The sequence below is a fragment of the Choloepus didactylus genome, chromosome 2, assembly GCF_015220235.1.
Source record: "Choloepus didactylus isolate mChoDid1 chromosome 2, mChoDid1.pri, whole genome shotgun sequence".
Lineage (NCBI taxonomy): Eukaryota > Metazoa > Chordata > Mammalia > Pilosa > Megalonychidae > Choloepus > Choloepus didactylus.
The window spans coordinates 203,564,063-203,589,385 of record NC_051308.1 but is presented as its reverse complement, the minus strand read 5'-3'; the positions used below and the strand labels follow the sequence as shown (position 1 = coordinate 203,589,385).

At 48.5% G+C, this 25,323-nt stretch overlaps 1 protein-coding gene and 1 pseudogene across 7 annotated transcripts; both read right to left on the bottom strand.

The window, feature by feature from the left end:
- Positions 1-5,210: 5,210 nt before the first annotated feature.
- On the bottom strand, positions 5,211-5,731 carry LOC119514106 (annotated as a pseudogene).
- Positions 5,732-9,366: 3,635 nt separating this feature from the next.
- On the bottom strand, positions 9,367-24,172 carry PTCH2 (patched 2). 7 transcript variants are annotated; one of them, XM_037827387.1, is made up of 22 exons: positions 23,790-24,172; positions 22,899-23,091; positions 17,920-18,109; positions 17,744-17,813; positions 17,479-17,570; positions 16,624-16,819; positions 15,891-16,012; positions 15,598-15,745; positions 15,385-15,516; positions 15,142-15,297; positions 14,957-15,049; positions 14,489-14,614; positions 14,278-14,396; positions 13,806-14,154; positions 13,348-13,660; positions 13,113-13,255; positions 12,828-13,008; positions 12,435-12,715; positions 12,185-12,322; positions 10,839-10,981; positions 10,653-10,752; positions 9,367-10,230 (listed from the first exon to the last, which is right to left on the bottom strand). In XM_037827387.1, exons 1-22 carry the CDS (start codon positions 23,859-23,861, stop codon positions 9,964-9,966), a joined length of 3,624 nt encoding a protein of 1,207 aa, XP_037683315.1. In that variant the 5' UTR covers positions 23,862-24,172; the 3' UTR covers positions 9,367-9,963. The 7 variants fall into 7 exon arrangements, 6 of the variants coding, with proteins under 6 accessions (XP_037683315.1, XP_037683316.1, XP_037683317.1 ...); XM_037827388.1 differs by having other exon boundaries at positions 16,711-16,819; XM_037827389.1 differs by lacking the exon at positions 14,957-15,049.
- Positions 24,173-25,323: the final 1,151 nt, after the last annotated feature.

Here is a 25,323-nt window from a genome sequence, read left to right as displayed (position 1 = left end):
ATCTTGTTGATCTTCTCAAAGAACCAACTTTTGGTGTTATTTATCCTCTCTATTGTTTTTTGTTCTCTATGTCATTTATTTCTGCTTTAATCCTTGTTATTTCTTTTTTTTCTACTTGGTTTAGGATTGGTTTGCTGTTCATTTTCTAGCTTCTTCAGTTGATCCATTTATTCTTTGATTTTGGCTCTTTCTTCCCTTTTAAGGTATGCATTTAGTGCTATAAATTTCCTCCTCAGTACCGCTTTTGCTGCATCCCATAGATTTTGGTATGTTGTGTTCTCATTTTTGTTCATCTCTATATATTTAGCAATTTCTTTTGCTATTTCTTCTTTAACCCACTGATTGTTTAGGAGTGTGTTGTTTAACCTCCAGGTATTTGTGAATTTTCTAAGTCTCTGATGGTTATTGACTTCTAACTATATTCCATTGTGGTCAAAGAATGTGCTTTGAATAATTTCAATTTTTAAAAATTTATTGAGTCTTGTTTTATGTCCCAGCATATGATCTATTCTGGAGAAAGTTCTGTAAGCACTAGAGAAGAATGTGTATTCTGGTGATTTGGGATGTAATGCTCTATATATGTCTGTTAAATCCAATTCATTTATCAGATTGTTTAGGTTTTCAATTTCCTTATTGGTCTTGTGTCTGGTTGATCTGTCTATAGGAGAGAGTGATGTGTTGAAGTCTTCCACAATTATTGTGAAAACATGAATTGCTTCCTTTAGTTTTGCCAGTGTTTGTCTCATGTATTTTGTGGCACCTTGATTGGGTGCATAAACATTTATGATTGTTATTTCTTCTCCTTGCCTCCATGGTGGTCGCTGAATAGTCACTACTTAGTCTTATGTTGTTTCGTTCATATGTGATGAATTGCTTTTCTCTTGCTGCTTTCAGAACTTGCTCCTTCTCTTCAGTATTTGAGAGTCTGATCAGAATATGTCTTGGAGTGGGTAGGTAGTGGCCTTCTTTGTCTCTCATAAAATCCTGTTTTATCTGAGATTGATATTGCTACTCCTGCTTTCTTTTGGCTGTAGCTTGCATGAAATATTTTTTCCATCCTTTCACTTTCAATTTCTTTGTATCCCTCTGTCTAAGATGAGTCTCCTATATGCAACATATTGATGGTTCATTTTTTTGGTCCATTCTGTCAATCTGTATCTTTTGAATGGGGAGTTTAATCCATTTACATTCAATGTTATTACTGTGAAGACATTTCTTGAATCACTCATCTTATCCTTTGGTTTATGTTCATCAGATATATTTTTTCTCTCTGTCTCTTAATGTCCTTTAACACCCATACTGAATGTCTTTAGTACTGAACCTTTCTCCACCTCTCTCTCTCCTTTCTTTGTTTCTCTGTTGGTAGGGTTCCCTTTAGTATCTGAAATAGGGCAGGACTTTTATTAGCAAAATCTCTCAGCATTTGTTTCTCTGTGAAAAATTTAAGCTCTCTCTCAAATTTGAAAGAGAGCTTTGTTGGATAAAGTATTCTTGGTTGGAAGTTTTTCTCTCTCAGTATTTTAAATATGTCATGCCACTGCCTTCTTGCCTCCATGGTGGCCGCTGAATAGTCACTACTTAGTCTTATGTTGTTTCCTTTGTATGTGATGAATTGCTTTTCTCTTGCTGCTTTCAGAACTTGCTCCTTCTCTTCAGTGTTTGAGAGTCTGATCAGAATATGTCTTGGAGTGGGTTTATTTGGATTTATTCTATTTGGAGTTCAGTGGGTGTTTATTATTTGTGTATTTATGGTGTTTAGAAGATTCGAGAAGTTTTTCCCAACAATTTCTTTGAATACTCTTCCTAGACCTTTACCCTTCTTTTCCCCTTCTGGGTCACCAATGAATCTTATATTTGGATGTTTTATATTATCATATCCCTGAGGTCCATTTTGATATTTTTGATTTTTTTCCCCATTCTTTCTTTTATTCTTTCATTTTCCATTCTGTTGTCCTCCAGGTCATTGATTTGCTGTTCAGCTTCCTCTAGTCTTGTACCACGAGCATCAGAATATTTTTAATTTGGTCAACAGTTTCTTTTATTTCCATAAGATTGTCTAGTTTTTTATTTACTCTTGCAATTTCTTCTTTATGCTCTTCTAGGGTCTTCTTCATGTCCTTTATATCCTGTGCCATGCTCTTGTTATTCATCTTTAGTACTTTGATTAATTGCTCCAAGTTCTGTGTCTCCTCTGATCTTTTGATTTGGGTGTTTTGGCTTGGGTTATCCGTATCATCTGTTTTTTTCATATGCTTTACAATTTTCTTTTGTTTTTGGCCTCTTGGCATTTGCTTAACTTGATAGGGTTCTTTTAGGATATGTAGACCGATTCAAAACCTTATCTCTAATTTGTCAGATCTACAGCTTCGTGGAGTACACTTTCTCTAACTAACCAGCAGGTGGCATCTGGGAGCCACCTATTCCCCCCAAGCCAGTTCTCCCCCTCTTTGTCTTTGTGGTGAGTGGGAGTGTGAGTCTTGTGGGGTCCAATTGGTGCACCAAGCTTGTGTATGTAGTTGGTGTTGCCCAGCCTGCATATGGGGCTTGTGTCTGGGCGGTTAGGGAGGGGGGTAGCTTTAATAATCAAATCTCCCAGGTGTTCCTGAGGATTTAAAGCTGTTGAGATAGTCTAATCCTTCAGTTCAGTCTTGACACAGTTTGTCTCTGCTGCTGGCCCACAAGTCCTTGGTATTGGCATATCGTCCCTGGGACTTGTGAGTGGGTCCCTCTTCCAAGCCGTGCCCTCCCAGGTCCTCTGCTGAGGGACGACTGTGCTACGTCACAGGTGAGCACCATCCCCCAAGGGAGGTTCTGGGCTGCAGGGTTGTTCAGGGGCATTCCCAGTCTGATGAAAAGATGGCTGAATGGGGCCTGTTAATTTCCCCCTTTTCACACAGCTTTGCCTTCCCAGCTCTGGGACAATTAGCTGAGGGTGTGGGAAAGGCTATGGTCCCCGCCTGATATTGTGGTGTGTGTGTGTGTTGTTGGAAACACTTCCCATTACAATGGGTTGTTTGGGGCAGCTCTGGGCTGTGGCACTGGGGCCAGGCTGGAGCGTTCCCAGCCCACCGGGAAGATGGCTGTAAGGGGACACCCCCCTTTTTTGGGAAGTTGTGGTGTTTAGCAAATTTTCTCAGCCACTGGACTTATTACCTTGTGTCTCAGAGCTCTCTTAGCTCTGCTCTTGTCTGGGCCCGAACTGCAAGTCTTTGAGGCTTTCTGTAATGGGCTTCATAGAGTAATTGTTTTAGAAAAAGAGAAAAAGATTAAAAAAGAAAAAAAAGAAGGGCCCTCCTTGCAGATCTAATGGGCTATTGAAATGCTAAGAGACAAAGAGATTAGGGCCATTAAGTAACAATTAGGAAAGCAGAGAAACCGGCTCTTCAGACAAGGAAACTCACCTTCTGGATTTGCATATGAGCCTGACTCTACCTGAGCCCTGCCCTTCCCTGTTCCATGTTCACCAGAACTCCAAAAAGTCTCTACTTTTATTTTTGGGTTTTCTTTGCTGTTTTTGCTAGCCCTGTCTCCTCTCCACCGGGCTGACTGCTCCCAGATTCTCCAGTGTCTGGTCTCAGTCTACCTATGTTTGGAGTTTAGATCCTGTCTGAAGTTTCAATAAGAGCTGGAACTGCAGTTCTCCCTCCTCCTTCCCAGCACTGATGGCCCCTCCTCCCACGGGACTGAGCCTGGCAGGGAGAGGCGCGGGTCCCCTGGCCATGAGAACTTACAGATTTTGCTAATCTCAGCTGTTCCACGCGTTCATGAGTGTTGTATGAAGTATGCCCAAAGTCAAACTGCTCTCTGGTGTCTGGTCCGTGCAGTTCTTGGCTTTCTACCTACTGCCCTGGAGGAGTAACTAAAACATACACCTCACCGCTCTGCCATCTTGCCCTGCCTCCCTCTGTTTATTTTTTAAACAGTTTAATTCACATACCATACAATTCTTCTTAAGTAAACAGTCAATTATTCCCAGTATAATCACATAGTTATGCATTCACCACCACAATCTATATGAAGATATTTCCATTTCTTCCACAAAGAAAGAGGAAGGGGAGAAAAAAGTAAACAATAAAACATAGAAGGAAAATAAAAATAAAAATAAAATCCAATGAAAAGGTCAGACAACACCACCAAGAATCCCATACCACTCCCTTAAAACCCCCTCTTATAGACATTTAGCTTTGGTATATTGCCTTTGTTACAACTAATGAAAGCATTTTACAATGTTACTGTTAACTATAGACTCCAGTTTGCATTGATTGTATTTTCCCCCTATACCATCCAATTTTCAACACCTTGTGATGTTGACATTCATTTGTTCTCCTTCATGTTAAAACATTCTTATATTTGTACATTTGATCACCATCATTGACCACTCTAGGTTTCGCTTAGTTATACAATCCCAGTTATCTTCTGTCTCTACTCTGGTGTCATACATGCCACTAGCTTTCCTCTTTCAACTGTACTCACACTCTCGTCTTTGTTCAGAGTACTTACAATATTGTGCTATCATCACACAGTATTGTGCTATCCTTTTCTGGATCTATACAATCCTGTTGAACCTTCTGTACTCCTTTGGCACCAAATGCCTGATCTCTAAACTCTTTCTGTCTACTGATAACATGTATTCTCAACTTTAACTCTCACAGTTCACTCATAAATGTTAGTTCATATTAGTGGATAGCATACAGTATCCATCCTTTTGTTTCTGGCTAATTTCGCTCAACATAATGTCTACTGTCTACCATTTTGTCTTTTGGATTTTTTTAAAAACATACTCATTTTGTCTGGTTTAGTTTCATCATGTAAAATCTGAATCCAGCATTAGTTTCTCATGTTTTCTACAAGTATCTGCAATGGAATTTTTATATCACAGCTTATGTTAAATAGATGTGAAATATTATATAGATTTAATATTCTTTGTTGACATAGTTATGGTTTTATTTGTTGCTTTGTTCTGTATTTGGAAACATAAAATAAAGTTTTCTACATAATTTTCAGTCAGAATTGTGGTACAGTTTCTTCGTGTTTGTAGCAATATGGACATTGTCCTTCTAGGATTTGTTTCCTCATCATGGAAAAAAGAGAACTTTTGATTGTTTTTCATCCTGAGACTAATTTGTAAGGTTGTGTATGCTCAGGAGCTATTGGGTCTAAAGAATTATGTAAATGATATCCAGATACATAAGGTGCCAGGTACTTCTTTTTCAGGTTAACAAAAATAATCCCCCATAACTGAACTCCATGTTCTCAGGGGACTCGATGAAGGCTAACTAATCTGATGCAGTAGTCCCATGGACTGGCACTTGTAAACAGCCAATGTCAAACCCATAAATTTCCCAATGAGATAGACTAAACCCTGAGGAAACTTCTGGCTTGAACTTTCTAGCATCTTGAAAGTGGCTGAAATGGCATAAGTGCCTGAATGGGTCTCCAGGCCATCATATACACCATCATAGTAGGGAAGATGGAGATAGTATTGCCAGCCATGTACATGATGAAGAGGTTCATGGGAATCTGAGGGGACCCAAGGCAATGTCCCCACAGTGCTTCTCCACCAGGACCCTTTCTGTCTCTTGTATGCTGATATCAGGCACTTGCTTGTCCAAGTAACTGACTGGGTACAGGGTGTCTCCCTGGCCACTGCCCTGGTCACTTCAGCCCCTGCTGCCTCCTCCGGGACCACTAGCACAATGTCCCACTTGAAGCATCAGCCTCGGTTGGTCATCCTCCTTGGGCCGTCATGGCAATGGTCACCTCCGAAAGCTATGAAGCCTCTCACTCCAAAACGACTGCCAAACCTCAGTGTCCCCCACTTCTTCATCTCACTCTTCAAGTCCATTTCTGGCACTGTCTTTTGGATTTTATATGTAATTTAATTTTATTTCTCTCTCTCTCTTTTTACTCTTATTGATAGTCTTCATTTCTACACTCTTCTCCAAACCTCTCCTTGTTTTTCCAATGTCTGTAGTGCTCTCTTCAGTATTTCTTGTAGAGCAGGTATTTTGTTCACAAACACTCTCAGTGTCTGTTTGTTTGAAAATATTTTAAACTCTCCCTCATTTTTGAAGGACACTGCCTTCTTACCTCCATGGTTTCCACTGAGAAATCTGCACATAGTCTTATCGAGCTTTCCTTGTATGTGATGGATTGCTTTTCTCTTGCTGTTTTCAGAATTCTCTGTCTTTGACATTTGATAATCCAATTATTAAGTGTCTTGGAGTAGATCTATTTGGAACTTTTCTGTTTGGGGTATGCTGTACTTCTTGAATCTGTAACTTTATGTCTTTCATAAGAGATGGGAAATTTTCAGTGATTATTTCCTCCATTATTCTTTTTGTCCCCTTTCCCTTCTCTCCTCCTTCTGGGATGTATATTCATGCACTTCATGTTGTCCTTCAATTCCCTGAGACCCTGCTCATGTTTTTCTATTCTTTTCCCTGTTCTTTTGTGTGTAGGATTTCAGGTGTCCTGTCTTCTAGTTCATGAATTTTTTATTCTGCTTCTTCAAATCTGCTGTTGTATGTCTCCATTGTGTTTTTCATCTCTTCTATTTTGCCTTTCATTCCCATAAGTTCTGCCAATTGTTTTTTCAAACTCTCCAGTTCTTCCTTATGTTTGCCCATTGTCCTCTTTATATTCTTCATCTCTTTTGCCATATCTTCCCTCAACTCATTGATTTGATTTGGCATATTTGTTTGAACATCCTTAATTAGTTGTTTCAACTCCTGTATCTCATTTGAAGTGTAAGTTTAGTCCTTTGATTGGGCCATATCTTTGTTTTTTCCTAGTATGACTCATAATTTTTTGTTGTCTAGGTATCTGGTTTCCTTGATTACCCCAAACAGAATTTCCCAGACAAGACAAGCCCTGGTCTAAGGAGGAAGGTGTAATAAGTATCAAGTTTCCCTGAGGAGCAGACTTTCCTGTGAGGCCTCTAGACTCTGTGCTTTCCTATCCTACCCAGCAAGTGGTTCTTGTCAGCTCACAGCTCCCCACCAGTGTAAAGAGGTGCAGTGCTTTTAATTCTCAGCAGACCCTGTCCCAGCCAGGGGCCGAGGGTGTCAGAAGCCAAGCTTAAGCTGTTTCTATTTTTTGATTCCCCCCTCCCTCCAGACCCTGGGGTATGAATTCCTTGAGGGAGGGCAGCCCCTTAAGCTGGGCCCTGCCCCCTCTTTTCCTACAGAAGATAAGCCCTTTAGGGAATTATCTCCTTCACTTGTCTTCTTCCTTTGTCTCTCTATCTTAACTGCACATTTGCCTGGGCCAACACTGACAATTGAAAATGCCCAAGGCTTTCTCTAATGAACCACTTAGAATAAGAGGGAAAAAACAGGAAAAAGGAATCCCCTTTTCAAAGCCAGTCCCAGCCCCCTAGTTTCGCTGGTCTATCAGAATTGGTACCTGGTTCTATGTGCCCCTTTCCTTGGGACACAGCCCTTTTCCAGTATACTGAGCTCAGAAGCCTCTGTTTTTATTTATTATTTTTTCCATCTGCCCCACCTCCTCTCTGCTGGGAGAGACCTCAGAGTTCCTTTCCTGCTTGATCTGGGTTTATCTCTGCTTGTAGCTTGTATTCAGTAGTCCAAATTCATTAATTAAAACTGCAGTTGGAGCTTGGTTGAGCTACTTTCCCTTGCTCCCAGCAGAGATCACTTCTTTTTCCCACAGGGAGTGTTCCAACTCAGCCTGCCATGCTGGTGGGGGAGGGATGCCAGCTCCACAGTTTGGGAGCTTTATTTATGGTTCTTATGCTGTGATCTCAGCCATTCCACCCATTCCAGACTGCTGTATGGTGTGTGTCCAGTCACAGATGTTCCCCAAACAGTTGTTCCAGACTATTTTGAAACATTACACTTTTAACACATTGACTGACTGAAAAACCTAGAACATCACTGTCAAGATGTGAATCATTATTGGTCTTCAGCAATGAGTGGATGCATCTCTACTGTGACTGTGCAGCACTTAACACACTGCTGGTACACAGCCTTAAAGTCAGAGTCATTCCCATAATAGGGATCTTCAGTAATCAGTTGTTTTTGTGGATCATAGCTCCCAAGTAGTTCAACTTTCTCTTTGCAGTTTTTAACTTCACTATCTTTTCTATTCAAATCTCTCAGACTGCTTTCTTCCATACACAGTATATAACCAAATGTGGCTGTCTTCTTTGGTAACCCGTCTTGCTTTATGGCTGTTTTAATGTCATGATTTCTTAAGCTCTTGGACCTGGTGACCGGCCCACATTCCAGTCATAAACGGCATCAGTGTCAGTGATATAATTATCTGAAACATTTTGTTCAGTTACAAGTTTTCTGAAAACCATTTCTGCAATGAGTGATCGACAAATGTTACCCAGACATACAAACAGCACCAACTTGGGTGGCTGTACTGCCATCTTCTCAGGTGCTTAGGGAGGCACAGGGTGCCATAAAACTTAAAGTCAGCCTTGCCTGTTTCACTTTGGTACAGTTTTTTCTTTGATGGGCATGAGAGGACAGGGATCTCAGAATGGGACCATTCCTGTGAGTGGGTGATGGGAACCCAGGGTGTGTGTGCACATCAGTTGAGCAGCGCCCCGGGCTAGGTGGGGAAGGGTGTAAAAGACCTCCCTTACTCTGTCTAGTGAGACTGTTCTCTAGCCTGAGAGTGGCCAGATCCTTCAAGGCCTCTGTACAATGCGGCTGTTGATCCTCCACAGAACACGCTTGAATCCAGAGGCCTCACTCAGTAACACAACCTCAATTTTGGGGCAGCTCCCTCATCTCATCACCTGGCTGCCTGGCCCCATCCCATCCCCCAAAGATGAGCTGAGGGCACCAGACCACCTGCCTACTTGCAGTGCGTCTGCCTTGGAGGTTGCTGTGGGCCCTGGCTCCTTTTCCTCTGGCCACAAACCTAAACTATCTCCCCAGCCCTTGTTGTCTCTGTCCCTGCTTCAGACGGCCTTTCCCTATCTGCTTCCACTTCCCCTTCTGGCTTTGCCCCTCTGCCCATTCTTGCCCCCCCCCCCCATTGTTGGACCAGGAGGGTGGGAGATGAGACTGGAGATGTAAGTAGGGCTGGCTTTTGATGGCTCTGAAAGCCACACAATAGGGTTTAATTCCACAAAAATTTGTATCCTTTGTACACTAAGCACTTAATTCAGATCCTGTTACCAAGTACGTGACTAGCAAATATTTGCTGAACATTGTCTTCACTTGCTAGGTGAAAAAAGAGACCAAAGTTCTGTGACAAAAACTCAGAACTTGAATCTTTTCCTGCCCCGACTATACTCTCCGTCACCCTATAGACCACCTTCAATATCTAATTTCCAATTGCAAACTCCCAACTCTGCCTGAAAGAAAGCACAAAAGTCACACGAGATGAGTTTACATAGAATATATTTTATTTACTCTTTAAAAATAAAGCTTTCAACATAGCTAACATCTATATAAACTACAAAAATAAACCTCTTCATATAAATAATTTATGTGGCAGAAAGTGGGCAGGGATACAGAGAGCCTTCCTGGGAGTCACCGGGCAGTGGGAGGCCAGGCCTGGCAAAAGGTGCTGGAGGATCCCCCCAGGCTTGGGCTGCTGGGAGGGCAGGAGCGTGGGGTGGGGTGGGGGTAGGGGACGGACAAGGCTGCTCTGCAGCCTGAAGTGCTGGTGTTCACCCCAACCCAGACATAAGCACAGGCACATGGGCTTTCACTCGGTACAGACACAGACACAGGCTGCTCTCTCTCTCACACACACGTACACAAACACAAGATATACAGGACTGCTCACAGCCTAGGGGCAGCTGTTTTGCAGGGATATCAAAGAGGTCTGCTGATGGCTGTGTCAGGGATGGGGATGCAGACAGAGGGTAGCAGCAGAAGGGCCCTTGGGGGTTGATCCTGCATTCCACACTGCACCCGTTTGCCTGCCACTGACTTCATGTGGCCCAAGCAGGGTCTCCCTGCTTCAGCTGCCCTTTTACTCAGTGGCTGGACATGGTCCCATAGAATTGATATTGCTGGAGCCACTGGCAGCTGGGGTGGCAGCTGGGGACCAAGTGGGCTCTTCAGAAGCTGGGTGGATGTAGGCACCAGGCAGTGGGGGTGGGTGGAGGGCCACAGTCATGGAGGTAGTCACTCTGGCAAAGCTCTGGGGCAGGGTGGGGGACATCCCCCACCTGAGTCCTCCTCCTCTTGGAGCTGGGGGCCTCAGGACCTCTGGGCTCTCCTTATACATCTGTACCACCTGGGGGTTGACAACAGTCCCAGTGAGCCCAGAGGATACTGGGGCCACAGCCCTCTTCAGTTCCTCCTCAGTGCCTCACCCACTCCTCTCTCATGGTTGTTGGGAAGCTGGGGCTCTTGTTGGCCTCCAGCAGGATACAAGAGCTGACAAAGGACAGTATGTTATGGCCTGGGATAAACCCTGCTCTGGACCCTAAAAGGCTGAGGTGAGTCCCAAAGAAGCCAGAAGGGCTGAGGGGCAGGGGAATGGTGTCTGGGAAAAGGAAGAGGCTGTTGCCTTCAGCTGGAGGAACCTGCTGGGAGGTTCTTTGTGAGCTGAGCTGGGTCTGCTGGCCACTCAGGGCATTCCATCTTGGCTCTGTCTCTTCCCCTGCTTGTAGCCCCCCATGCACTGGGCTGGGGACAGGGGGAGGGTGTGGTCACCTCTGGTGGGGGGCCCAGGATGGACAGCAGCACAGGCAGCAGCACAAGCCCATGGAGGAGGCCCAGAAGCGTGAGCACCGTCAGCACCACAAAGAAGTACCTGGAAGGGGAGGGCTGGTCAGCCTGGGCAGGCCCTGTGACTCTGGCTGGCCCTACCTCCCAGCCTCGAGCCCTCTCCTACTTTACCTCACAATGAAGTCAAAGTTGGAACCAGCAAGCATGAGCAGACCCAGCAATGTAGAGATGGCCCCATCGGTCACAGGGGCAAATGTGTGCTCCAGGGCCCGGGCGGCCCGCAGGTTCCGGCTGCCCTGGACGGTCAGGAAACCCTGGGGAAACAAAATCGTCCTGGAGCTGCAACTCTGCCAACCTGGGGTCCTGCATGCCCCTGGCCAGCACAGCCATGTCCCCAACTTCTATTCATTTGTCCCCAAGGCTCACCCATGCCTTGACCCACACAGGAGGATCTAAAAGGCAGGTGAACTGGGTTTGTGGGAACCGCCCAAGAAACATGTATGCGCCCATTTGGGTAACACTGTACAGACGTTTCTGGTGAGCTTGTACACAGAGACGTCTAGAATAGGGGTCAGCAAACTATAGCCTGTGACCTGTTTGTTTTTAAATTGTGGGACAATAATAAAAGATACCGTTTTAACCATTAAATCTACAATCAATTCAGTGGCATTAAGCTGCCACCTGTTTTTTTAAATAAAGCTTTGATAAAACACAGTCACACCCATTCAAGTACACATTGTCTATGGGTGCTTTGGGGCTACAAAGGCAGAGTTAGGGCAGTGTCCAGACAGAGGCCACCAAGCCAGGCCTCATAAATTTACTGTCTGGCCTTTTCAGCGAGTTTGCTGATCCCTGCTCTAGAAGCACAGCCACCAAAGTGCTACGCTACTTATCAGGGAGGCATTTCAGAGGATTTCTAATTCTTTCTTGGTACTTTTCTGCATGACGACTTTTTTTTTTTTCCCAAGAAGTATATATTGTTCTTATAATCAGGAAAACAATAGGACTATTTTCATTTGGGAGTAAAAAGAAGGGGACTGTTTGTGGAATCTGGCCAGGCTTGTGTCGGTGCCTCCAGCTGGACTGTGGCCCCACGCCCCCCTCACACTCCTGCCTCTGCCACAGAGCAGGCAGCTTTAGGAGAGTGAGGCTTGTGTCTGCTTCCACTGGCATCCCTGCCTTGTAAAATCCCTCCTTTGAGCACACATTGTCATCCAGCTACCATCCCACTTCTCCAATCTTTATAGCAAAGACTATTCACAGGGATGGTGGTTCCCACTTTCTCACCACCTGTTCTGTCCTTAATCCATTCCAGTCAGGTCTTTGTCCCCTCCTCTCAACAGAAATGGCTGCTTGTTTATTTATTTGGCTATTTGTTTGTTGTCTCTCTCTACCCCTTGGAATACAAGCTCCTTGAAGGTGACGACTGTATTGCTGATACATCCCCTGTTCTTCTTGATAAGGCTCTGTTGCACACTCAGTCAGCTGCCCCGCCCTTCCCCAGTGCCTGTGCTCACCAACGCCACGTGGACCGTGAACTCCACACCAATGCCTACAGAGGCCACAAGGATCACCACAGGGATGGCGCTCAGCTTGATGCCCAGGAATCCCATGATGCCAAAGAGCTCCACGGTCATCATTGCCAGGACGAGCACCTGGGAAGGGCAGGGCTCATCCAGGGCTCCTGGGAGGAGGGATGATGGGATGGGCAGGGCAGGGGGGGGACGTGCCACTGGGCCTCCATGACCCACCCCTGCAAGTACTCACTATGAAGCCAGCTGTCCAGGGGTTGAGCAGCAGCAGGGCACAGACGAGGAAAGTGCACACCAGCAGGATGCAGACAGCCAGCAGGAAGCAGCGCCGCAGGCCAAGATACTGCTCCCAGAAGAGGAAGGGCGAACCGCTGGGGTAGGCACGCACTCCAGCCCGGCCTGCCTCCGTGCATGCTTCCCGGGCCCCCTCGATGGCCTCCACGAAATCTGCCGTCTTCTGGAGGCCGCGCAGCAGGAAAGGGAATTGGGCAAATTCCAAGGGTTGGGCCGCCGGGACTGCAGAAGGAAGGGGTGGATGGTGGGCACAGGCAACAGTGGGAAGCCTGAGTAGGGTCAGAGGCCTGGGTGGGCTGAGACCAAGGCTCTCCCAGGCCTTCCCAGGACTCACTGCGAAGGTTCTCCCCGGTGGTGTCGTACTTGTCATGCAGCCATTCGGGAGGCGGCGGGTAGAAGTTGGCCTGCGAGGCTGCCAAACCCAGGGGGTCACTGCTCACCCACACAGTCAGCCCCATGTAGAAAAGCTCCGGCGGTATCAGCCCATTCTTGTCCACCAGCTTCCTTGTGGTCAGCTGCAAAGACAGAGAGGGCTGAAGGCAGCAGCAGGCCCCAGGCAGCCTGGGCCCAGGAGGCCTAAGCCCTCTGAGCATCCTGACCATTCTAATCCTCTCCCAACCTGGTTGAAATCCAGAGGCTCCTGAGCATCCCCGGTCTGGATGAGCAGCTTGTAGGCCAGGGCCCCGTCCTCAGAGCCATTGCGGTACGAGTGGTGGGTAATGAGCCCAGAAGCCCAGTCCTGGTCAAACGCAGCCTGGATTCCTGGGAGAGAATGGGATAAGATACAGTCGGCCTGTGGCCCCAGGGGACTTCTCCCTGCGGCCTCCCTCTCCGTGGGTCTCCTCGCCTCTCACCCTGTAGCCAGTTGCGGTAATAGTGCAGCCAGGTGCGGGGTGCCTGGGTGGCCGGTGGGGGCAGCACAGCCTTGAGGGAACTGAAGCGCTGGTGCAGATCAAAGAGGGCGCGTTGGGAGTGGGTGTAGTCAAAACCACCCTGGGTCACCAGGGCCACCTCGTACAGGGAGAAGTACCTGAGCTGGGTGCTCAGGAAGGCATGCTCCTTGGTGCCCCGGGGCACCACATCTGTCAGGGCCAGGCCATCCTGCACCAAGGTTGCTCCGTAGAGGCTCAGGCCCAGAAGAAACCCAAAGAGAACCAGCACCATGGCCTGTGGGGAATGGCAAGTAAGCAGAGGCCCAGGGACATCCTCCAACCCTCAGTTGGTGGGCTAGGCTCTCTGTCCTTCTTGGGACTCAGAGACACCTAAGCCTCTGCCCTGCCCCACCCCATCTTCCCCGGGCCTGGAGTCTTACCTTGGTGTGTGACTGGAGCAGCAAGGGTGCAAACTGATAGCGGGCAAAATGGGCAAGATTCCAGCGAGCACAGGGCAGGGATTTGCACGTTGCCTTCTGCCTTGTCCCCTCCTCCTGGCCTAGAAGGTCTCGTGTGGATCCTCCTGGGCTGAAGAGTTCAGAGCCCAGTGGGTCAGAGGATGGGGGTACCAGGTGGGCTTGGGGAGGCAGGATGGTGACCACATGCTGGCTGCTGACATCGCAGTGGGTAAAGGCTTGAACTGTGGCAGTCAGGTGGGCAATGCCCACTGGTACTGTCCTGTCCCCCAGCTCCTGGGGCAGAATCTGAATCACTTGAGCAGAGCAGGGGCTGGAAGAGGCAGACAGAGCAGATGATACATCTATGCCTTGAAATGCTTGTGAGGGGGCAGGAGGGGAGGGGGTCAAGGGAAGAAGGCCTGCTGAGGTGGGGGTAAGGGTACAGGGACGGTACCTAGAGAAGCAGCAGAGCACATCGAGGCGCTGGCAGTGGCGCCGGTGCAGGTCCAGGCTGAGGATGGCTGGGAAGACAAGCATCACGGCTGCAAAGTTGCAGCTAACTACTATGGCTGCCTGGGGATGGACAGGAGGGGCACAAAAGCTGGATGAAGCTTGCCCCATCTCCATAACCCACCCAGAGCCCGGCCCGGTTCACGAGGCCTCACCTGCAGGGAGAAGGCCCGCAGCGCAGGGATGGGAACCAGAGCAGCCATGAAGAAGGCAACCATGTTGTTGATGGATGTGAGAGCCACACTGGTGCCTGTGCGTTGCAGACACTCACCTGTGCGCTCCTGCCAGGACAGAGGGGGTGCCATGGGTTTTCAAGGTAGGGTGATGGGGAGGGTCAGGAACTTGGGATGGTAGAGGTGGGATAACAATTACACAGCAGCTAATATTTTTGAGCACCAACTATGTGTCATGCACTGTTCTGAGCACTTAACCTGGATTATCTCACTGAATCCTCACAACAACCCTTATGACACAAGCACAAGCACTATTATCATCCTGTTTTACAGATGAGGAAACTGAGGCACAGAGGTTAACTACCAGCCCAAGGTTCCTTGAACCATGAGGCTCTTAATGACTGTGCTGAACTGCCTCAGATGAGACCAGGCTGGAGGAAGAGGTCTCACCTGGAGAGGGGTGCCAGGTGGAGCCTCTGTGAAGGCATGTGCTAGAAGGAATATGTCATCCACGCCAATGCCCAGTGCCAAGAAGGGTAGCACCTGGAAGGGCAGGGGGCAGAGGGGCAGGCAGCTGGAGGAATGGTGTGGCCTCACCTGTCGACACCCAAATGTGCCCCGAAGCCCTGGTGTACCTGGGTGGTGGCAGCATTGAAGGTGATGCCGAGAAATGCGCAGAGCCCAAGGCCTGAGGCCACTGCCAGGGCCACCAGCAGCACCCCGGCAAGGCCCACAGCACCCTGGGACTGGGCACAGTCCCACCGCAGCATTGTCACACAGGCATAGGTCAGCTGTGGGGAGAGAGGGCATGTCTCGGACAGGGGACCCCAGGGTGGGCACTGGGTGGAGATGGAGCAAGGTGCCAGGGCAGGACCCACCATGAGCAGATAGCCTCCCACCACACGGGCAGCACTGACTTCCGAGAAGGCATGCAGGATGTCATCCAGGGTGGTGGAGGAGAAGGCATGGATCTGCTGGGACGCATTCTCAGGCAGGGCCTCTTGGGCCAGCTGGAGAGACAGGGTGGATCTGAGGGGGTGGGAGCAGGGAGAGGCCTTAGGGCACCTACCAGGCTTCTTGTGCACACTGACCTGAACGAAGCGCCGCTGCCAGGCCTGCAGCACTGTGCCAGCCTGCAACTCACTCCAGCCGATGTCATGCGTCTGATAGTCACCCCGGAAATGCTCATACAGCTGGCGGGGACTCATCAGCAGGAAGGTGCTCTGCAGGGCCTCTGCCCTGGTGGGGCATATAGGGGAAATTAGGGGTCAGAGGTAGCCCTCCACCTGGGGAGGAGGTTGCAGGGGGCTTGCCAGAGATGCCTGGCATCAGAGGTGGATTCCCATGCCTGGGGTCCCTCCCCATCTCCCAGGAAAGGCCCTACCTCAGCAGCTGTCCTTGGGGGTCTCTGACCACGCCTCCCAGCAGCAATTCCTCCTGCCAGTGCATGAACTTGTGGGAGACGCCGTGGCAGCCCCCACTCAGCTCCTGAGCCACATGGGGAGCCTGGAGGGGACAGGGGAGGAGTTTGCTACTCAAGGCCCTGGCTGTGGATAACTGGGTGTCTTGGGCTTCTACCGCCAAGAACTATGCCTGCCACAGACTCTGTGGGCCTGAAGTGTAGATAACCATTTTCCTGAGCCCCCTGTCTATTCTATAAGAGTGAACAGCTATTGTCTTGTAGACAGGCGGCCACGAGAGGGAGCAGAGGCCTGGACACAGGCTGCTGGGAGGAGCTGGCATAACTTTGATGGGTTTTGGAAAAAGCACCACATTCACAGGGCCACATGGACACTTGGGAAACTAGGTACGATATTAATGTTTAGCTAATTCTTTCTTAGTTTCCCTCTACAAGTTTATTCTGATCAAGTCCAGCCTTGTCTGGACTTAGAGAAGGGAAAAGAGATTGACCCGCCACTTCAGGGCTCCTTAGGGGAACTGAATGGGGATAACTTTATTACTCTAGGTGCCTGGCACAATGGGGGCAGGATAACAATGTCTAGGAAGCAAGAGGCAGAAGACAGAACAATCTGCTCTCTCTCGTAACAGTGGAACACATGAGGAGGGAAAAGGGAAGGAAAGCAGCTTTTCCCTGGCAGACCTGGGCTGAAACCCACCTGCCTGCTGTGATGGTTGGGGGCACTAGGTGGGCAGTGGAGGTCATCAGGGTGCAGACAGGGCCGCCCCACGTAGGCCTGGCCCACCTGCGCTTTGTCTAGCAGCTCCCGGAAGCCCTCGAGAGAGCCAAAGGAGCCCAGCTCCTCTAGCAGCTGCTCTGGATCCAGGTTGGTCCACTGGATGTCGGGTCGGCCCCTGGGGGGAGAGCCCACGGTTAGTGAGGATCAGGGCTCAATTCCCACCCTCTGTGCTGCTGCTGTGAGGACATGCCATACCCCACCCTCCTTCTGTCTGCTCGTTTGTCCCTCTCCGTCATATGAAGGGTGTGCTAGACTCAGAACCTGGAGCTCTCGGGCTGCACAAGCCCAACTAGGTTGCTGCAATGAGCTGTGGAGGGACACAAGTGACTGAAACGGACATCTGGACAGATGGTACTTAATACCTAGAAAAAGCCACCCTCCCCAGTCCCTTATCAAGTCATTTAGCCCTGGTTCTAATATATAACTATATGGGACACCTGCCTGTAACAAGTTCTCTATCTGGCCTGGGCAACAGCTTAGCTGATGCCTAGCTAACACTTCCTGCAGTCTCTTTCTGGGGAATTGTTTTGTCCTTTGCTCAGGCCTTAACAGATCTTTGTGTTTTGTTTTGACTAAATAACACAAAACAACAAAAAAAGGTCTTTCTTTCTTAGAAGGTGAGGAGAAGGGGAATGTGGATAGAGCCTCAGCTCTGAGCCTGGCCTGGGAGGTAACTTGGACTTGGGTATGTTTTTGATCATCATCTTCACTCCCACCCTTCCTTTCTCCCAGGAGATGAAGCAGAGCCCCAGGAGCAGTGGTGGTGGCACTCACGGCAAGTAGGCAGAGCCCCCTTGGAGTTTGGCTCCTTCCCAGAAGCAGTCGAGGGGAGTGAGGATCACGCACGGAAACAGCTTCTCAATCATCTGCCAGGGACACCCCAAGCAACATCAGTCCTGTCCCATGAGGGGTCCTCTCCCCATGACTTTTGTTGGATGCTCTCTGCACCCCCTTACCCCCTTGACTTTGAGCCTCCCAGAGCCTCTATGAGCTCTCCCCTTCCTCTACCCAGTCTTACGGAATAACTAAGGAAACTCACCCGCTCAATCATCCCATTTTCAATGAGGGGAACTCCTGACTTGTAGCAGATTTTGTTCAAATCCCAGGACCTGGAATAGTCAGGGACACAGAGGATCAGCAGAAGAGGGGGGTCCTACTCTTGCCCTGCCATAGCATGCCTCACCCTCAGCTGTTCAGGGGCTCAGGCAGACTCACTTTCCATAGAGCGATACTTGCACTTTACTGGCAGTGAGGGCTGCCTGGAGGTGGAGGCCAAGCGCCTCGGGTGTGAGGATGTTCTCCCCGTCCCGGCGCGCAGTCTGTATCAACATCTGGGAGGTGTATGCAGCCTCCTCCCCCAGCTTCTCCCTGGTGTACTGCAGCTCCTGGCTCACCCGGCTGCCCGCTGTCAGAGACAGGAGAGACAGTGGTGGGGAAGGAGCCTCAGTGGATCAGAGCTCTGGGGACGGGGGATCCTAACCCACTGAGGCTTCCTCGGATGAGTGGGATAAGGGCTGCCAAGAGAAGCCCATCTTCTCCCTGAAGGCCCTGTCATGGCCCAGGCTGGTCTCCCTAAACCCAGCTCCTCTGCTTGGAATCTAAAACTCTGCCAGGGAGAGATCTCAGCCATGTGGCTCTCTGGTTTCTTGTGTGGGTCTAGGGTTTAAGCATGAATCATGTCGGTTGGGTTTGGGACACATGATTTAAAAATGAGAGATCAGCATGAGCTGGGCTGGGGCTGGATTATGGGGGTATACTGGTAAGGGAGTCCTCACTCAGTTCCTCTCTAGTCTGGTGGGGAGGACAGGGAGGGAAGAAGACTGCCAAAAGGAGGATTTCCTAAAAGGGTAGGTCTAGGACTGGGGCTGGCTCCTTGGTCAGGTTGCCCCAGTCAGCGATTTACATCCATATACTTTTCTGTAAACTGCTTTGGGAAGAAAGTAGGGATGGGTGTGCTGGTAATAATGGGCCCTGGAGAGGCGTGGGATCAGACAGTCTGCCTGTTGTGATGCTATCAATATATAGTTTCTGCTCAGGCAAGAAGCCTGTGGAATTAGCTCATGTTTCCTGGCAGAGATGAAATCAATGTGGGCCAAGGGGAAGCAGGGCTCCACATCACTTTCACCAGCCTCTCCTCATTGCTGGGCCTTAGTCTCGTTGATCTTAGCATTCCTCAAGTCTGGCATTATACCAGCTGCACAGCCATGCTCTGTAACTGGAGCCTGGAGGAGGCAGGGTCACAGTGAGGGGCTATAATCTGACTAAGGTTTGGAGGAGGGCGAAGGGCCAGATCCAAACCCACCCTTGAAGGCTTTGTGAACTCAGACCCAGTTCTGCTTCCACTTCTCTGGGGCCCTTTCCTTGTTGGTCACTGCCAGCCCCTGGGTCCCATATGTCCTGCTTCTCTGAGGCTCTAGCCCCATCCAGGACCATCAAGCTTCCGAATCTCTTTCTCAAACACACTTAATCTCCTTACTCATGAGGGCCACAAACCCTTGGTAATTCCCCTGAGAGAGATTTACCTTTACCTGTATTCTCACACCTGTCTCCCCCTCCCCTGCCCCATCTCAAGTCACATCCCTGGCTCTCCCCTCATGCAGGGAAGAAGACACACTGGATGTAGGGGAGAGCATAAAGGCTCAGTACAGACAGGCTTTGAGCCCTGGCTCTGACGCTTATCTGTGCCTTGGGCAAATTAGTCAGTCTCTCTAAGCCTCCGTTTCCTCATTTGTAAAATGAGGATAAGGCCTACCTTGGATTATTGTAGAATTAGAATCAATAAAGGCAAAGTACTTAGGAGATGGCCTGACATATAATGGGTACAGATAGAAAGTTATTATTCAATAGTCGCTGGGAGAGAAATGATGTACTAAAAGAACAAGAAAGAACTGGAGAAAAAAAAGTGGGGAGGAAAAGGGAGAATCAGGAAACGTGGCATAAAAATCAACACATTTGTTGAAAACGCTTGTGCAAATCAACATGGAAAAAATTCAACGTTATAGATAATCTTAAAACTGCAAATTAAAACAGCAATAAATTACCAACAATAAAATTAGCAAAGATTAAAAAAATGATAACACCCACAGCTGGTTTACAGGAGTGACTCTAATTCATCATGGGAGTGTAATTTGGTACCATTTTGGGGGGAAAGCATTACTTCAGTATGTATCAAGATCCTCCGAAATGTTCATAATCTTTAGTCCAGAAACTTCACACACTGGGCTGTAAGTTATTATAGGGACTCAGGCTTTCTCTGACTGAAATGGAAGCCATAACAGGTTTTGAGCAGAGGCATGACATGACCTGACTTTTTCATCACCTAACAATATATTCTGAAACCACGTTGAAAATGATGAGTAGGAGTAGTAGGGGGAGAAGTAGGGGAAGTAGTCATGAAAAGGTGTTCTGGACCAAGTGTGTGTTGGGAACTGCCAGGGCCCAGGTTGCTGGACTGCTAAAAGGAGGGCAGGAAGGAACCAGGGACAATGCTGGAGAAACAATTGAGAGATGTTTTCAGAGGGCCTATAAAGTGTGCTAAGGCACTTTGGACTTGATTCTGGAGAATACACAGAATCTGTAAAAAAGTGGTGGAAGGGCTCTAAGCAGAGGACTGAAGCGGCAGGATTTAGAGACACCACAGGGGGGCAGTGTGGAGGCAGATTTGTAGGTGAGGCCAATTGAAGATCGTTCAGCACCTCCCCTCCTCCTTTCTAACAGACCCTGATTTTGTTGGCTATCTTCTGAATGGCTTTGTGATTCAGGGCAGCTGAGTTCCTGTCCAGTCTCAGGAGGTGAAAACTATTAGTTTGCCAAGTGAAGGTTTTAGGCAAAAGATGTTACATAGTTCTTACCAAAGAGACCAAAAGGGAAGACTACTGGGTCTTCTGATAAAATTTTCCTCACTTTCAAAAAAGGACACAAGGCAGGGATGATTTCCCTTTTTTTTTGCTCCTGCAGCAGCCACCTTGGGACAAGGTGGTGATAAGCCTGAGGATAAAAGCCCAACATGTTGAAGATAGCAGAGGAGAAAGAACTTGGGGTCTTGCTGATATTCTTGAATTGCTGAATTAACCATCCTGTAAGTGCTCTACTGTTTCCTGTCAGATTTCTTGTTATAGGAGATAATAAACCAATCTTCTTCCTTCCTTTCCTTCCTTTTTCATGTGACTAAAAGCATTCTAACTGATACCATTGGAAGGATATTGCCAGAAATTGAAAAAGGACCCAACTAGAGCAGTGGCTGTGAGGTTGGAAAGATGGGTCTGCTATGAGGGAGGTTAAGAAGAAGGAAGAATTTACAGGTTTGGTAACCAATTTCTAAGTAAGGAGAAGAATTGAGGCTAACTCCCAAGGTTTTTGCCTTGGGTATTTGAGTGGATTGTGGGTGACTCCACCAACAGATATATGCCCAACCCCTGACTCCTAAATAGCATGGCTATATGTTTCTTATCTTCAGGGAGAATTCCAATTTCAAATAGTCTCTGTCACTGCTCCTGCAAGTACTAGTTTGGTTAAATATTTTGATTTTTATTTTAGAAAACAATCCCCCTCTAAGCCCTTTGGCTTTAAAGTTGATCTGGAAAGGACCACAACCCACATTCCAAGTCTCCATCACAGCAAAGCAGGGGAGGACACTGAACTCTGATAGCCAATGTCCTGTTTTTTCCCTCTGCTTTTAGCATTAGCAAAAATGGGAAAGTAATGGAGAATATGTTTCCATCTTCACCTCGATCTGCTCCTCATGCCTTGGGCATTGCAGAGAGAAGCCTCAGCTACAGAGAAAAGATCAAATCAAGATCACTGCTTTTAATTCACCCCCAACCCTAGCATATACAGGGCAGAGATATTCTGAAATAAAGGAAAAAGGCCTAGGAATTGGCTACCACCCTCTTACAACACCCTGTCCCAAAACAACAGCAAAAATCTGCTAGGTCTAGCCTGTCCTCTGCTAGAGTGTAGGAGGGAGGATAAGGAAATACAGAGGTTCAAGCAGTGTTTAGAAGGGGAAGATCTGAGGAGTGAAGAAAGAGGAAAGAGAGGGAGGCTGCCCTATTGTGGTAGGAAATCCAAGAGTCATTTGGGACCACCCAGGCAGCAGTGCTGTGGGTGGGGTTGTGTGTGTGTGTGTGTGTATGCACATGTGTGTCCTGGAGCGGGGCAAACAGGCAGGCAGACAGGCAGAGAGAAACATCTGCTCTGAACCCCAGGGCTGGCCTACAGTGTGCATGTATGTGAGAGTCTGCAGAGGGCTGGGGTAGGGTAGGGATGGGGTGTGGGAGCCCAACAGGCAGGCAGGCAGGCTCCTAGAAACATCTGCTCTGGATCCTAGGACTTGCCAGCATTTGAAGTAACTCAAGGGTGTGAAACTCCAACCTGGGCCCAGCTTTCGGGTGTGGGCCAGAGCTGGGGGAGGTCTGGGGGAGTCCACAATGCAAATTTCCCAAGAAAGAACAGAGAGGAGTTCAACTCTCGTTAAAGGGCTGTCTCACGAAGCCAGAATCCGGGAAAGAAGAGAGTCATGCTGAAATTATTAATAAGAAATCAATTTTATCTTATGCTTCCATTAGAAGGTGAGGATTTGATCCCATCTGATCCTGGGTATTGCCTCAAAGCTCAGGTCATGGGCTGCTTTTCCACTAAATGATCTGAGAGGGCACAGGTACATGCCAGAGGACTGACCAGATGATTGACTCAGTTTCCCCAGCCTTCCAGTTCTAACTTTTCTGGTTCTCCTCAACAGAAATGATCTCTTCCTGCATTCAACTACACAACATAATTATATCCTGCTTTGTTATTGTGCTGTAGCTACTCCAGTACATACTGTATTTTCCTTGCCAGAGTATAACCTACTAAAAGGTGGGTCTTGTTTTAATTGCCATTGTAAATCCTGCTTGAGCTCTCAAAAATACATTGGAAAGGTTGACAATAAATGTGAAATAAACATGCATATACACATAATGTCAGATAAATAGTCTACACATCTATTCACAGGACTCCACCATCTGCAGATGTCTGTTTATAGGTGTAGGAGGGAGCAGTTCTCTCGGATATACCCAGATGCACAGGCCCTGACCAGCAGGTGCCCTTCCAGACCCAGGGCCAGGTCTACTAGGGCTCAGTAGCCAGCTCTTCATCCTGTTCTTGTCTTGGGCTTATCATACCTTAGCCAGCTATGGTCAGTGCCTGCAACTCACCTTCTACCCAGAGCTGCTCCAGGTCTGTCTCAATGACGGCCACACGGAGACCCAGTGCCAGGGCCCCCAAGGCTAACAGTCCCAGGAAGAGCACTTTGCCACAGTGTCTCTGGATCCCACAACCCAGAGAGAAGAGCAGGCCCTGGAAGTAAGCACGAAGCCAGAGTGGAGTCTTCAGGCTCCCATCTAGGACCTGGGATGGAAAGAGAAGGGTCAGCCAGGTATTACTGCAACAATGCATGAAGTTCTTCCCTTCTCTCCCTATATACCCCCTTCTGCCAAGCAGTGCCCTAGCTGCTTTTTTTTTCTCAATATATATATTAAAATTTTTTTTAATTAGTGAAGTTGTGGGTCTACAGAACAATCATGCATAAAATACAGGATTCCCACACACCACCCCACCAACAACAAATGTGGAACATTTGTTTCAACTGATGATAGCACATTTTAATAATTTAATAATTAATGCACTATTTTTAAAAAACAGTAACAGCCAGCATTTATTGAGAGATTCTATGTTCAGTGCCCTAGCTTCTTGATTTCTGGATGTAAATTAGGGAGCACCCAGAAAAACATCGGTGCAAACTTGGAAAAAGATTTAGAACCCCACCCCTCAACACACACACCTGAGGAAGGCATAGACCTGTTTCTGAGAGTAGGCTAGGTATATATACACCTGTTTTCAAGAGGACACAGAGGCAACCCACAAACACACTCACTCTCACTGGCCAGAGGCTAAGCAGACAGACACACACTTCCACATCACACACCGCTTGCTCTCACCTGTCTTCAGACACAGACACCCAGGAATACATGGCACTTGGAGACATTACATCTTAAAGAGGCCTGAGTGGCAGACTTGGTCTACCTTCTTCTGGCTTCTCCACTTACCTGGGGCGCTGGGGACCGAGCTGGGGGTGTGTAGTCGGGTGGCAGCTCCTCAAGCGGCGGCGGCCGAGCCATGCTGGCGGGGGTGGGGGGCACGGGCGCCCCCAACCCGCGTTATCTGGGTGCTTCCATAGAGCGGACGGGCTGTCCTGGTCACCCTGCGCCGCCGGGCCCCGCGTCAGGACTCGGTGGGGCCGCGAAGGCGCGGGCGTGGGGTGTGCAGCGGTGGCTGTGCGAGTGCAGGGCGGTGCCACTGGACCCGCGCCGTGGCAACGAGGGTCGCCCACTCGTTGTATCGTGGGCTGTGGCAGCCGAAAGAGGAATGGATTCCGCGCGCCGGCCGTCAGGCAGAGTTACCCGCGCGGCTTGAGGCTGCGACCGCTCTGTAGGGGAGGTGGTTGGAGCTCCAAAAAAAAAAAAAAAAAAAGGGAACGGGCTGGGGCGGCGCCTTCCCATTGGCTAAGGGATCAGCAAATTACCCCGAACCGCGCGACCCAGAGCCGCCGCTAAGCAACAGCGCCGCGGGGGGCGTGGCAGGAGACCACCCAGACAGGGCCACCCCGCTTCTGGCCGCCCCGCACGCCCGCGGGGCCCTGGGGAAGAAGGGAGGGAGATCCTGCAGAGGCGCGGCGCAGGCCGTGTTAAGTCAGGAGAGGCCGACGCTGAGAAAGGGGGTCTCCCAGCCCCGTTAGGGCCACACATGCTTCCTGTCCTAGTCGAGACCCAAAGGCTGTTCTCTTTTTCACTCTTCCCTACCTCCATTCTTGCCCCCATTCAATCCTCTCTCCACTGCGGCCAATCATCTCTCAAAAACGCAAAGCTGATGAAATCTTAGCTCCAAAGCACAAAACCCGGTAGGATCACAGGGTCCTGCATGATCTAACTGCAGCCTTCTCTCCCCATAGTTCCCTCACACCTACCGAATGTTCCTGCCAGCCCTGCAGAGCTACCTGTAATTTCCTAAACTCACCATGTTGTTCCATGCTGTCTTGCCCTTGTGTAAGTAAGTGGTGGCCCTTTTGTTTGTCTGGTGGACAACCGTCAAAACTGAACTTGTACCAGTCAGCCCCCCTTTGAAACCCTCGATTCAACGCTCCCCCCTGGCAGACAGTTGCTTCTGTGAGCTCCTTGTAACACTCAGTTTATATTTATTATTGCATTTATGACCCAATAATCTATTTACACCTCTTTCTCCCTCACCAGACAGTAAGTAGGTGCTCAACAATTGTTTGTTGAATGAATCATTGAGAGTTGCAAGAACCAGGGAATAAGGGACGGGAAATGGAACAATAGAGGGAAGTGTGCCCCTATTAAACTTTCATCAATTATCTAATCTGAGTGATAAACCCTGAGTAGCAGGGGAGGGTAAAAGCAATATTACTCTAACACGACTATTATATCTGACTAATATTTTTCAGACTTTTTTTTTGTTGTTGTTTATCATTACATCATACACATTTCATGTTACTACATAATCTTTTTTTTCAATCATTCGGAGAATTCTTTAGGGCAGATTCCCAGAAGCTGGGTTGCTGGG

What these genes read in the sequence shown, in the direction of transcription:
- PTCH2 (XM_037827387.1), bottom strand. Translation starts at nt 23,861, where the DNA reads ATGGCTCGGCCGCCGCCGCTTGAGGAGCTGCCACCCGACTACACACCC. An exon ending in TCAATGCTGCCACCACCCAG is followed by an intron (nt 15,050 to 15,141) that starts GTACACCAGGGC and finishes CTGCCCTTCCAG; the next exon opens with GTGCTACCCTTCTTGGCACT. An exon ending in TCACGGTCCACGTGGCGTTG is followed by an intron (nt 10,982 to 12,184) that starts GTGAGCACAGGC and finishes TTGTTTCCCCAG; the next exon opens with GGTTTCCTGACCGTCCAGGG.